The sequence below is a fragment of the Marmota marmota genome, unplaced genomic scaffold, assembly GCF_001458135.2.
Source record: "Marmota marmota marmota unplaced genomic scaffold, marMar, whole genome shotgun sequence".
Taxonomy (NCBI): Eukaryota; Metazoa; Chordata; class Mammalia; order Rodentia; family Sciuridae; genus Marmota; species Marmota marmota.
The window spans coordinates 32,922,456-32,936,138 of record NW_026000174.1 but is presented as its reverse complement, the minus strand read 5'-3'; the positions used below and the strand labels follow the sequence as shown (position 1 = coordinate 32,936,138).

At 34.0% G+C, this 13,683-nt stretch overlaps 1 protein-coding gene across 2 annotated transcripts in view; it reads right to left on the bottom strand.

Moving 5' to 3' along the window:
* Positions 1-1,454: 1,454 nt before the first annotated feature.
* Positions 1,455-13,683, bottom strand: part of Prmt3 (protein arginine methyltransferase 3) — a 122,150-nt gene continuing 109,921 nt past the window's right edge. For both annotated transcript variants that reach the window (XM_048788490.1, XM_015477707.2), the window contains one exon: positions 1,455-2,340. In XM_048788490.1, the coding sequence (XP_048644447.1) occupies positions 2,231-2,340 (110 nt within the window). In that variant the 3' untranslated portion in view covers positions 1,455-2,230. The remainder of the gene's footprint in view (positions 2,341-13,683) is intronic.

Here is a 13,683-nt window from a genome sequence, read left to right as displayed (position 1 = left end):
TCCTGTAGGGCTGGGAGTGCAGCTCAGTGGTAGAGGGCTTGCCCACATGAGCAAGGCCTTGGGATCGATCCCTGGCAAAAAATGGAGTGTGACTTACTGCAGCTCTGGCTATTTACTGAACAATTTTGTGTAATGCGCACACCTGCTTGAGTTGTTTTCTTGCAACACTTCTTCCAAAGTGCTCTCTTCAGAACACACTGTTCTGCATACAGATGACTATCATGTACCACACTTGGAGGAGCCTCACACATTACAATATAATCATGTTAGTTTTCACAAAGGAAACCAGGAGAAAAATGTATTTTCTTAATAGAAACAAATTGATATCTATAAATGCTCATCTGCCCACAGCCTGAAAGGACACTGTATTTATCATTGTCAAGGGCTATGAAGTACTTATTTTTCACAGCAGTTTAATGACAGAAATTCCAACTGAAGGGCGACATTTGGATGCTCATGTTCTCATAAAATGCTTAGGTACATAAATTATAGAATGTCCCAGCCTCGGAAGGTGAACTGAAAAGAACAGATCTACCAACTGTAGCTAGGCTGGGAGAAGAATCATTGGGTGAAAAATCCCATGAAAACAAGTTTTAAGGAGAAACAATTTTTTGAGAAATATTTTTTTATAAATAGTAGGAAGTTCTTGTTATTCACTTACAAAATTCACAAAATTTGCTTTTCGGCACTTAAAATATTCATCTTCCATCTTTACTTATTGGGTTACTCTTATTCAAATTTGTATAGGAAGCCATTTAAGACAACATCTTTAAGTACTTTAAAAGAGAAGCTGAACACGGTAGTGGGCACCTGGGACTCCCGATTTCGAGGCCATCATGGGCCACATGAGACTCTGGCTCAAAATCCAAAAGGTACTTTAAATGCTCAAAATCCAAAAAGTACTTTAAATGACATCAGCAGCACATTTTCAATAATGGTATGAATCCTGACAAAAACAAACTGGCTGCTTTAACTCAGTGAAAATGACTCCTAGCATTTATTTAGTGGTTTTTATGTGCCAGGCACTGTTCTAAACACCTGAAATGTATAACAAACTGCAAGCAGAAGCTGGAGCTGGTGTTTGAGCACAGACACCTGAGGATGTCTTGTTTTGACAAAGAACCAGACATTGAATTTAAGTGAGGCACATGGTCCACTTCTCCTATTAAAATACCTATTTTTTAAACTGGGCAGGTGTCACACACCTGTAATCCCAGCGACGTGGGAGGCTGGGGCAAGAAGATTGCCAGTTTGAGGCCCTAAGCAACTTGCAAGACACTGTCTCAAATAAAAAGGACTGAAGATATGGCTCAGTGATTAAAGCACCCCTGGGTTAAAACTCCAGTACCCTGCTCTCCCAAATCCAATTTTTTTTTTTTTTAAAAAGATTCATTTTGTCTAGAATGCTTCTGATTTTATAAAAGGTGTTATTACCCTGAAATATCTTTTAATGCTAAGAGTTTTATACATTTTATTGAATATTTTTCATTTTCCATTTCAAAATGAATCAATTGCAAATGACATAATTTTACAGAGATTTAAATGTACCAACAATTACATATATAACCTTTGCACATCTAGTTGAAAAACATAATGTTAGTAAATAGGTGCACATTTATCTTATTTTAAAAAAACTTCTATGAAACCTAAGATCAATATATTGAAATTAGATTTCCTGGGTAATGCTAGAAGTCTATGGCTAAAGAATATTCACAAAGAAGGAATAAACTACAAGATGAGAACTACAGCATGTGAGACAGGATGGTCAACTATGATATCCTCAAATCTGATTTGTAGAAGGCCGATACTTGCTTTCAGTTCCTTACGCGTGTTCTTTAACATTATATTCTGATATTCTCAAATACTACTACTAAAAACTATTGCTCCTTACAGAGAAAACCTGCAATAAAATGTGTGCTTCCCTGTATAACTAGTTTAATAAACATTATCCAAAAACTAGTATATTAATTTAAAATTTATAATAAGAAACTTACTAAAAGCAAAAAATGACTATCACTGAAAACAGGCCCATCTGAGGGATTGCATTTGGCTAAATCTGGCTAAGCAGACTTCTAAGAATATAGTAACTATGCACCATGAGGATAAGCAGGTCTCTGCCCTGGGTGATAGGTGAGCTTCTCTTGCCTCTCTTACTGAGGAGTCTCGTGAAGGCGGGATCTGCTTCCTATCCCCACACTAAAATTTGCAAGTTGTGCTTTTATGACCTTTTTCACTGGAGACCGTAAGTTTGAGTTGAATTATTCAATGTGACTGTCACAATGAGAGAACGAGGATCTTTCTTATTCTTATGAACTGTGATCTTTCCTTTCAAGACTTCACCTATAAAAGAAAGGCAAAAAAAAAAAAAAAAAGAAAAAAAGAAAAAAAAAGGTTAAGAATTCAAGAAATACAAACTAGTAGAAAAGTTCACGATACCTAGCAATTTCCTTTTTTTGTGTGTGTGTGTTGATGTTTCCCTAATTTTTAAACATTTTTATTTATTTTTAAAATTAATAGGCTTCATTTGTTAGGGCAGTTTATTTTATGTATTTTTAAACAAGGCAAGAACTAACTACAATGATAGTATCAAATCCTTGAGAAAGAGTGCAGAACCACAGTGGTCATGCAGGGTTAGGGAGCAGTTTTATTAAACTCTTGAACAGAAGGCTGTATGGTGGGTTCTGGGCAGAGAGAAAACCAAATGAGAGGATCCTGTCCACAAAGAGTTCATGATCAAGGGTGAAAGAAATAGCTATTATCAATAATTACATGACAAGCTTGTGTCTAAAAGTGTGCTGGAGGTGAGGGTGGAGTGGGGATGGTTGGAAGGCAAGAAAGGGCAGTTTCATGAGAATCAGTGACGTATCCAAGGGCAGGGCTAAAGTCATGGCTAACCAGACTTAGAGTATACATGTAATGGCAGTTATAAGGGACAGAAACCATGTACAATGAGCCTTCAGTGAATGGCATTTTGAGGAAAATCAGATGGGAAAACTTATATTACATATCTGTTTAAAGGCAAAGGCCGAGTTCCTAAACACTGATTGTTCTTTTTTTATTCCAAATTGGAATTATTTATGTGCTTTTGATATAAATACTTCTCATTTAATTTTTTTTCATCCATTTGTGAAGAGCTATTTAAAAATAACAAGAGAGATTGCTCAGTTGTAACTGATCATCATTCCTTGCTTTAATGAGAGTAAGATCACACCAACGGAATTAGGAATAGCTTCATAAACTGGGTGGACACTATGAGACTTCAAGTAAGATGACTGAGGCATCCTTGTAAATACTTCATAAAATACTTAATAAAACAAACAACCACAAAACAAAACAGCCACAAGCAAAATCTAACAAAACCACTGAATTGATATTTTCAGAATATAATGATCCCATTACTGTCCCATTCTATATACATCTTTGCAAAAAAAGTGAGACATGTACTTTAATGCAAAATTAAGAAATTAAAGAAGAAATAATGTGGTACAAGGTACATTCCATTCAGCAAAATATAAAAAATGATTTTAAGTCCAGTCATAAATTAATGTGTACATGTGGCTTTAGCTTTTATATCTAATTTATTCCTCTATATTAATTTTTATTTTTTTAGTTTTTGATAGACCTTTATTTTATTTATTTATATGTGGTGCTGAGAATCGAACTCAGTGCCTCACATGCCAGGCAAGTGCATTACCACTGAGCCCTAGCCCTAGCCCCAGGCCCAGCCCCTTATTCCTATATATTGTTAAGAAAATGAATTAAATGCCCTATTTCATATGCTATGCTCTGTGGGAGGCCAACCTTACACGTGACTGAGTCACACTCCCCGGCTGGGTGCTGAGGTGCTCAGTCACAGAAATGTGGCAGAGCTTTCCCCACCCTTCTTGGGTTCGAGGGTCAGTGTCTCGTGCATGGGTGTGTCTTGCTACAGCCCCATGGGTGAAGCTATGCTCACCTGTTCCTTTGTAATATAACCCCTTGCCCTGTTTAGGATAGAATCTTCCATGGAAATGCGTTGTGTGTGTCCCCTCCTCTTACTGTGCCCTTGGGTGTGGCCTACCCAGATGTCAATCAACCTGCTGACAGTGGACATCATGAAGATGGACTCAGCCCCCTGAAACCTGACCCCTTGCCTCATTTGAATAGCTTCTCCTCAATAAAAGGGGTCAGTGCGTGCTCTCTCTCTCTCTCTTCCTGCGGACCCTTAAGATCAGAGGAGCCTTCACAGCGACCCCAAAGAAAAATGTATTTGTGTCTCTTGTGTGGTTATTTTGCACAGCCCAGTTAACCCAGTTTACCTGGAGTGACCCCTGAGCCTTTTAATCTCGAAAACAGAAACCCGGCAATGCTCACAATAGCATTCTTGGGAGAGTACCAGTCACATGGCCTTCACAGTGTTCAGGCAATCATTAAGTAATAATAATTGATAATATTTATTCAACACGTATTTTGTCCCAGCTCTGAGAAAATAATCTTCATAGCTTTAAATCTAGTATAATAAACAGAAAAGGGTCTAAATTTTACTACCCTGTGACATGTTTTTGTAAAGACAGTCACTTGCTTATAAAAACATTAATATTTAAATTCATATACTTTAATACATATTATCTGTTAAAGAAATGATTTAGGGAAGAAATAAAAAGTCAATATTTTCAAACATTTGAAATTTTTCAATTTTGAACACAGATAATATTTAGCTGTTATCAACATTTTTAAACTTCTATTTTATACCAACAACCTTACCTTGAATTTACTATTTACAGATACTGAAACTCGGAAGGAATGGCAATTTTATGTTAAACTGACATTGTTTTTATGAGTACATGATGGAGAACAGTAATTATGAACTTGCATACTGGGTTTCACTTACATTTTGAATTTTCAACAGTGAAGACAACTGTTGATTTTTACAATTTAATGGCTTGTTTCTTCTCACTTATTAACAGTATATCTTAGTGTAACTCATTTAATTTAGTTAATGTTTTATAAAGGAGTTCATATGTATAAAAAGACAGATAATGTGTATTTGAGGTTCACAAATAATAAAATGACCTCCTCGAATCCGACACAAGGCTCAGAACCTCACCAACACTAATGAAACCTCCTACTGTGTCCATCTACCACATCCCCCCTTTTTTTTTAAAAAATGTTTTTTTAGTTGTAAATGGACATAATCTTTATTTATTTTTGTGGTGCCGAGGATCGAACCCACTACCTCACACGTGTGAGGCAAGCACTGAGACATAACCCCAGCCCCCACATTCCTCTTTTTTATGAGGCAACCAGAACTTTTTTGTTCCATTACCTATTCAAAATAATTTTATTTCATGTAGGTGTACCCTTAATGTCTGTGTTGCTTAGTTTAACAATATACTATTTAGCATTTATATGCTCTAAAACCGTACAAAGCAATGTAAAATGTACTGTATTTCTTCCATGGCTTGCTTATTTCATTCAGTGTTTGAGATTAATCTGAGGCAAGTAGCTACAGTTCACTCATGTTCCCAATGGTATTGTATTAAGCTGTAATAATGACTGCTATTTATCCATTCTTTTTGAATTATTTTGTTTCTTATTATAAAAAATACTATAACGATTCTTATATATAGGCATTTGTCATGTAACAACATTTTGGTTGGAGATGGACCACACATATTGTATAGGTAAGGGAACAGCAGGCTCTATCATCTAGGTTTCTGTAGTTACACTCTGAGATTTGCCCAATGATAAAATCACCCAACAACATACATCTCAGAACATATGCCTGTTAAGAGTCCCAGGACTGTGTCCGTACTACAAGAATGTCTCTTTGTAGTATAGGAAATAAATTGCTGGATTATAGGGCATATACATGTTGAAATTACCACATAAAAACCAAAATGCTATTAGTAAATTCAACATCAATTCATAAAAAAGTCTATCATTAACATAGGAATAAAAAGAGTAACTTCCTTAGAGTCTTTATTTAAACCTGAAAGAAAACATGATAAAAAGCAAATATAGAGCCACTTGGGTTAAAGTGAGAACACAGCAAAGATGACACCATTGCTATATTACTTATATTCTTGAATGCTCTACATAAGCATATGACAAGAACTAGAATAAATTAGATACACTGTTAGGGAGAAAAAGATAAAATTAATTGCAGATGCTATTTTCAGTGAAAGAGTTGGAGAAATCTAATGCAGAGTTTGGCTAAATAATTGGCCTGTGCATTGTAGGGTAAAACTCCATGGTTCTGAGCAAAAACCCAACTCCTAGGGAGCAATAAGCCAAATAATTACCACAGCTTGGGCTTGTTTGGAGATGTCTGAATTCTATGCAGCCAGGAAAGAAGGAAACTGAACAACTGTTAATGTTTTGATTTTGGAAGAAGTTATCAGGTTTTGCTTCAGCACTGGAGCTAAACCACTCTGAGTAAAGGCTACTCTTGTGCTCCCTAATAAAACTTCAAAACGATCATGGTAAAGATTAACTACTTGCCAAAGCAAACTTCAATACTTTCTTTCTTTTTTTTGCTGTACTAAGTATTGAATCCAGGTGCACTAATTTGCTCAGGCTAGCATTGAACTCTTTTTCAATCAAAAGAGAAAAATCATGATTGTTTCATGAAGTGTAGAAAAAGCATGTGACAAAAGTCTTTCATGATAATAGCTCTCAGCAAGCCAGGAACAGAAGCAATCTTCCTTAACTTGATAAAGGGAATCCATGAAAAAGTGCAGATATATCACTGTTAATGATGAAGACGGAATGCCTTCTTCGTTGGCCTCAGAGTGAGGCAAGGAGGAGAATTTTCACTACTAGTACTCAGTATCCCATCACTGTCCTTGTCAGGGTATAAAGAGATGGGCGGGGACTGGGATTGTGGCTCAGTGGTAGAGCGCTTGCTTAGCACTGGCAGGACCTGGGTTCGATCTCAGTACCACATAAAAATAAAGGCATTGTGTTTTGTCCATCTACAAAAAAGATTCATTCTCTCTCTCTCTCTCCTTAAAAAAAAAAAAAAAGAGAATGGGCAGGTGAGGCAACAGGTTGGAAATAAAAAATAAGTCTTCATTTGCAAACAATTGTTATAGAGAGAAAATTCTAAAACAATTAAAAAAAAAAGCTACTAGCACTAACATGTTTACCGCAGTCAAACCATATAAAGCCAAGATTATTTCCATATATTAGCAATGAAGAATTAGAAACTTCAAAAAACAAAAATATATACAATAGTTTCAAAACAGCACAAAATACTTAAGGTAAATGTATCAACATACGTCCATGATTTATTCACATAAAACTGAAAAAACTCTAAAGATGACCCAAGTAAGTGGGGAAATGTTTTGTTTGTGGACGAACGAGTCAATATTGTGAAGATGACTATTCTTTTGAGTCTACAGATTTAACATAATCCTAATCCTAGGATATGCAGGCTTTTCTTGCAGGTAAAAATGTACATGCTTATTTAAAACTGGACATGTAAATATAGATTCTAGGATAGCCAAAACAATTTTGAGAATGAAAAGCAGGAGGACTCATAGTGTCCTAAAAACACACAGTAATACAGATCAGTGGAACAAACAAGAGCTCAGAAATAGACCTATACATATGTGGTCCATTAATTTTTCACAAAGAAGTCAAGGTAGTTAAATGGAAAAAGAATAGTTATTTTGAGAAATGATAATGGAGCAACTGAATATACATTTGGGAAAAGATGAATCGTTAACTCTAAAATTAACATGAAACAGATTATAGACCTAACTCTAAAAAGCAAAACTAGAATTTTTCAAAGACATTAAATCTTTGTGATGTTAGAATAGGCTAAGGTTTTAAAATTGGGACACAAAAGCACAAACTTCAAATTATCTGACTTCATCAAAACATTAAAAATTGCTATTCTTTAAAAGTTATTAAGAAAATGAAAAGACAGGAATGGGGATAAAAATATTAGCAATACATATATCTGACAAAGAACTTTTAACAATGTACACAAATGATTCTTACAACTCAATAAGTAGACCAATAATCTCCTTAAAAATTAAGCAAAATGTTTTATAGAAACCTCACAAAAAAGAAACGGACAGCCAATAACTATATGAAAAGATGCTCAACATCATTAATCATCAGGCAAATGTCAACTAAATACATACCTAATGGAATTGCTTATATTAAAATGACCTTCTATGTAAGTGTTGCCAAGGATGCTGAGCACATAAACTCACAATAGTGTTAAGAATGTTAAATAGTACAGCATTTTGAAAAAAAATCTGTCAGTTTCTTATCAAGTGTTAAAGACTAAGTAATTTCACTTCTAGGTATTAACCCAAGAGAAATGGGAACACAGTCTGCACTAATATTTTTTCATATGAAATGTTCCTAGAAACTTTGTTCACAATGGCCCCTAACTGAAAACAATCTTAAAGTCTACCAACAGTGAATGTGTAAGTTGTGGTATGTTAATACAACAAAATACTACTTGGCAATAAGAAGGAACAAAGTAATGATACACAGATGGATTTCAAAAAAGAAAGCTAAGTAAATGAAGCTAGAATACATCCGAATAATTTCACAGATATATAACTCTAGAATAGAGAATTCTTGAATTCAGTGACAGTGCGCATCAGTGGGGGTCTTGGCCTTCTTGGAATTGGGAGTTGGGGAGCTGATCACACAGGGGACTGATGGAAATGTGGTGGTGTAGACATTTGTCAAAACTTATCAGACCGTAAAATTAAAGCAAATTTTTTTATCATATGTAAATTATAGCATGATAAAATGATTTGAAAAAAAATGTGATGCTTTAAAAAATACAAAAATAAAACATAGAAGAAAAATTAGAGGATCCATTATAGAGATTCATCAAATTAAGTAAGGCATTTTAAATCACTGAAGATTCAATACAATTGTGTAAATACAGTACAGTAATATGATCTATTTAGTATAAAACCAAAAGAAAAGGTCAACAGGTTTAAAGATACAAAATGAAAAAAAATCTGTAAAGCAAGTTAAAGAAAAAAAAGCAATTAAATGTTGCTGTCACTTCTTAAAGTAGTGAACATTAAAAAAAAGTTTGAATTCTGAATTAATTCCTTAAGATGGATTATCAGGTATGCCTCTTCATAAAATAAATTCCAGTTTTATATTTCTGCCACCTTCATAGCACTGTATGTTAGTAGAAGCCAAACAAGCAAAAAGAAACAACAAAAACACTGTTATCTAGCTAAACAAACAAAAAAACTCTCCAGAATCTGATTGCTCTGATTTGCTTTTCAGTGATTATTAAAGGTGATGGGCATTATTTAAAATGTTTAACCACCATCTAAAAAAAAATTTGGTGCGTTTACTTTCGTGATATTTTTGTTGATGTAGATGAGGTATTGCTGCAAATAAGCCTTTTAATGTATTTGCTCTAATGGTTGCTGCTCTTTCATTAGGTTGCACTTGATGAGTTTGAAAAAACTAAGTTACTTGTTTGTTAATGTTTCAGTCAATCCGTAGTGTAAGAGTCAAAATGAAAATGTTCCATGCTGCTTATATAGAAGAATATCAAAATTCTTAATTTCAGATTCAAGTGATATAAGAGGACTTCCTCCATTTGGAAAAATATTCCAAGTCAAAATGAATTAGTAACGAATATTTCTGTTTTAAGTTTTCACAGAAGACAAAATTTTAAGAATTATTAAAAACAAGATATCTGAAAAAGTAAAATAACATGAATTGTCTAATATATACAAGGAGCTACAGCTATTTTCATGTCTTAAAATAGTAAAACATTTTTTTCATAATATTAATTTCTGAGATTAGGATGTACACACACACTTATTTAAGTTAATTAAATGGCATGGAGGGTCACAATAATAAACATATTAATTCATACTGCTGAACTCCCTTCAATTGTTCAGGCCTAACTGAAGTGGCTGCAACACCAGGATAGATCAGGGTAATTAATCAGTGTCAAATAGATACAAAATGACGGATGTTGTTGAGAGTGGATATTGTGGGGAGTTCTGCAAAAGGCATTGGAGAACTGAGCTGTACTCTTTGAGTTTATCACCGGCAGACAGCTATTAGTGTATCACACAGCGCTGCAGTTCAGTCAAGAACAAAACTGATTTCAACTGTTAGACTCTTTTTAAAAATTAATTTCTTCCAGGACAATGAAATATTATTTTCCCAGAAGAAAAGAAAAATACAACAATCATTCTTATTACCATTAAAGCGGAGTCAAAAAATGAACAAAACCCTTGATTTCTTCATCACATAAAAACTTATACCATGTGTACATATTCAAAGAGATATAAATAGCCTGCCTGATTTTTTTTTTTTTTTTTGGGTAGTGGTGATTGAGCCCAGGGGCACTACCACTGAGATACATCCCCAGTCCTTTTTATATTTTTATTTTGAGACAGGGTCTTACCAGGTTGGCCAGGCTGGCTTTGAACTTGTCCTCTTGCCTCAGCCTCTGAGTAGCTGGGATTATAGCGTGTGCCACTGTGCCCAACCTTATCTTAATTTTATTCTTAAAGCAAAATCACATGAGGGGTTGGGGTTATGGCTTAGTGGTAGAGCACTTGCCTAGTACATGATGTGAGGCACTGGGTATGATCCTCAGCACCACATAAAAAATAAAATAAAATAAAAATAAAGTAATTGTGTCCATTTACAACTAAAAATTAAAAAAAAAAAAAGCTAAACCACAAGAAATGGATCTGGATTTTTAAAGTAAATACTACCATATAGGCTTGTAAGATAAAATTTTACATTATTTGTAAAGAAGAAATACCCTACATTGAAAGAAAGTGTTCTCTAACTGCTTTAAATCTACTCATTCTGGGAGGCAGATCCTTTGGTCCCACAATACTAGAAGTGGTTCAGATGTTATTGAGTACTTTTATTTGGAACTATTTTTAGCACCAGGTTGTAATAAAACAACAAAAACAATAAACTAAGCCAAAATAGATACGCTCATTATTTTATAGTTACATTGTGCTTTTAGCAAAGTGCATTTTACCTGAATTCTTAACATTTTTTTTAATGCAAAGTTCTTAGCCTGAGAAATTCTCTATTAATGTTGCCTTTTCTTATTTTCTAAATATAGAGTCTGTCTCTAAGGATAGATTTACCACTATCAAAAAGACTAAACATTATACATACATACCAACCTAAGCAGAACAACGTACAGAAATGTTTATAATATTTTGCTTATTTAAAAAAAAAGACTCTTTCTTGTCATCTGACAAGAATGTGATGGTACATGCCTATAATCCCAGTAGCTTGGGAGGCTGAGGCATAGGATCACAAGCTGAAGATCAGTCAAGGAAAATTTAAGAGCTCCTATTTCAAAATAAAAAACAAAAAGGGCTGATGGTAATAATAGCTCAGGGACAGAGCACCCATAATCTTGCATTACCTTTTGGGTACCCCAAAAAGCCTCATATACATGGTAAAAATCTCCCAACTAGACTCCTGATTTTATTTAAAAATTTTATAGCACACTGAGTAAAAAACGACTCTTAGTTTAAACCTAACTACAGAGAACTCTCTTCAGCCACACAAAGATCAATCTGAACACTAAGTCAAGTACCATATGAAATTTCTCAGAACATCAGAGTTGGCAAACTGGGCCAACCATATATAGCAGCCAGCTACATTCCATTGGCATAGTATCACTTAAACTGACTAGAGGAAATTAAATTTCAATGACCATGCAATTATTGTATTTATAATTCAGCCTAATGTTTACAATATACCAAGTACCATATCAGATCAAAAAGGAGAGGCAAGTAACTCATCTTCTATTAGCACTCTTTATCACAGCATACTGAGATGTTATAACACATATGTAAGCAAATAAATTGATTTGGGAGAACAAAGAAAGGTGGAATTAACTTTCTGGGGAAAGTGAAGAAAGATTTACAGAAATGAGCTGAGTTGCAAAGGGTAAATTGGAATTTATCAAGTAAAAGTGGTCAGAACAGCTTCCTAGGTAGAAGACACCTTGGACAAAGGCAAGGAGGAAGAAGACATAGGAAAGTTAGCTGAAAAAGGACCAGTGTGTATAGCTAGAGCATATGGGGTTTTGAAAGGCTGGGGGTGAAAATGATTAAAAATAATGGCCAGACTATAAACAGCCACAGTAAGGAGTTTGTGTTTTTTTCTACAGATATTTCCTGTCCAATGAATAGTTTAAAATATTAACTTTATTAAGGTGTTATTTACCCAAAATAAAGTGTGCATATTTTACACATTATAGTTCAATGTCTTGCCAACATCCACTCTCATATATTCACCACCCTAAAGTCTCAAAGATTATTGTAAGTTATCTTCTATAAATTTTATAGCCTTAAGCTTTTATATTTAGATCTATAATCCACTCAGTTTTTGTGCATGTTAGTTTTTGGGTGTGGTACTAAGAATGGAGATGCATTGTTTTCTTATATGAATATTTAGTTGTTATAGCACATTTTGTTGCAAAGACTAGCCACTGAAATATACTGCTTGTTGTAAAATTCTAATTATACAGAGAGGTATATTTATGGATTCTCTGTGTGAAATTAATCTATATGTCTGTAGTATACTATACTATCGGAATTAATATAACATTTTTAGGAGTCTAGAAATCACACAGTACAAGATATCCAACAAGATTCTTTCTCAAAATTATTTTGGCTATTCTAGGTCTTTTGCATTTTCATATTAATTTTAGAATTAGTTTGTCAATTTCTACAGAACTGGAATTTTGATTGAGACTGCATTGAATCAACAAAATTTGGGAGAAGTATCATCTTAACAATACCACTGTTCCAACTCTGAGTATTTCTCTTCATTTAATTAGTTCTTTTTTTTTTTTTTTTTAAAGAGAGAGAGAATTTTTTAATATTTATTTTTTAGTTTTCGGTGGACACAACATCTTTATTTTATTTTTATGTGGTGCTGAGGATCGAACCCAGCGACCCGCGCATGCCAGGCGAGCACGCTACCGCTTGAGCCACATCCCCAGCCCCCATTTAATTAGTTCTTTAAAATTTCTCTCAATTTATTATTCTAAAGTTTTGAGTATATAGGTTTATTAATTTATTAAATTTTTATCCCTAAGATTTAATTTGTCTTGATGCTGCTATAAATAATATTTTCTTTGGGGCTGAGGATGTGGCTCATCGGTAGCACGCTTGCCTGGCATGCGTGGGGCACTGGGTTTGATCCTTAGCACCATATGCAAATAAAATAAAGATGTTGTGTCCACCGAAAACTAAAAAATAAATATTAAAAAATTCTCTCTCTAAAAAAAAAAAAACTTTACAATACATTTTCATTTTCTTTAATCTTCTATCATTGTTACATATTTTATTTCCCCGTGTTCTGAAACTCACAATATTTTTTGCTTTAGCTAGTCAATTCTCTTTTAAGAAATTAAATAAATGAGAAAGCAGCCTCTTCTATGTAATCAAACATTCATAATTTATGTCATTTTCCACTTCTTTTTTTTGCTTTGTGAATTTCTATTTCCACTTGAAACACTTAGCTTGGTGTATCTTGTATTGGCAATATGTAAAGTAGCCCCCCCCCCCCAAATTATGTTTCTTCTAGATATAGAATCCAGATTGCCAATTTCTTTCAGATGTTTCTTGAAAACATCATCTGACTCTACATAGTTTCTGATAAGTATTTTGAGGTTACTTTTTTTTTTTTTTTTTTCCC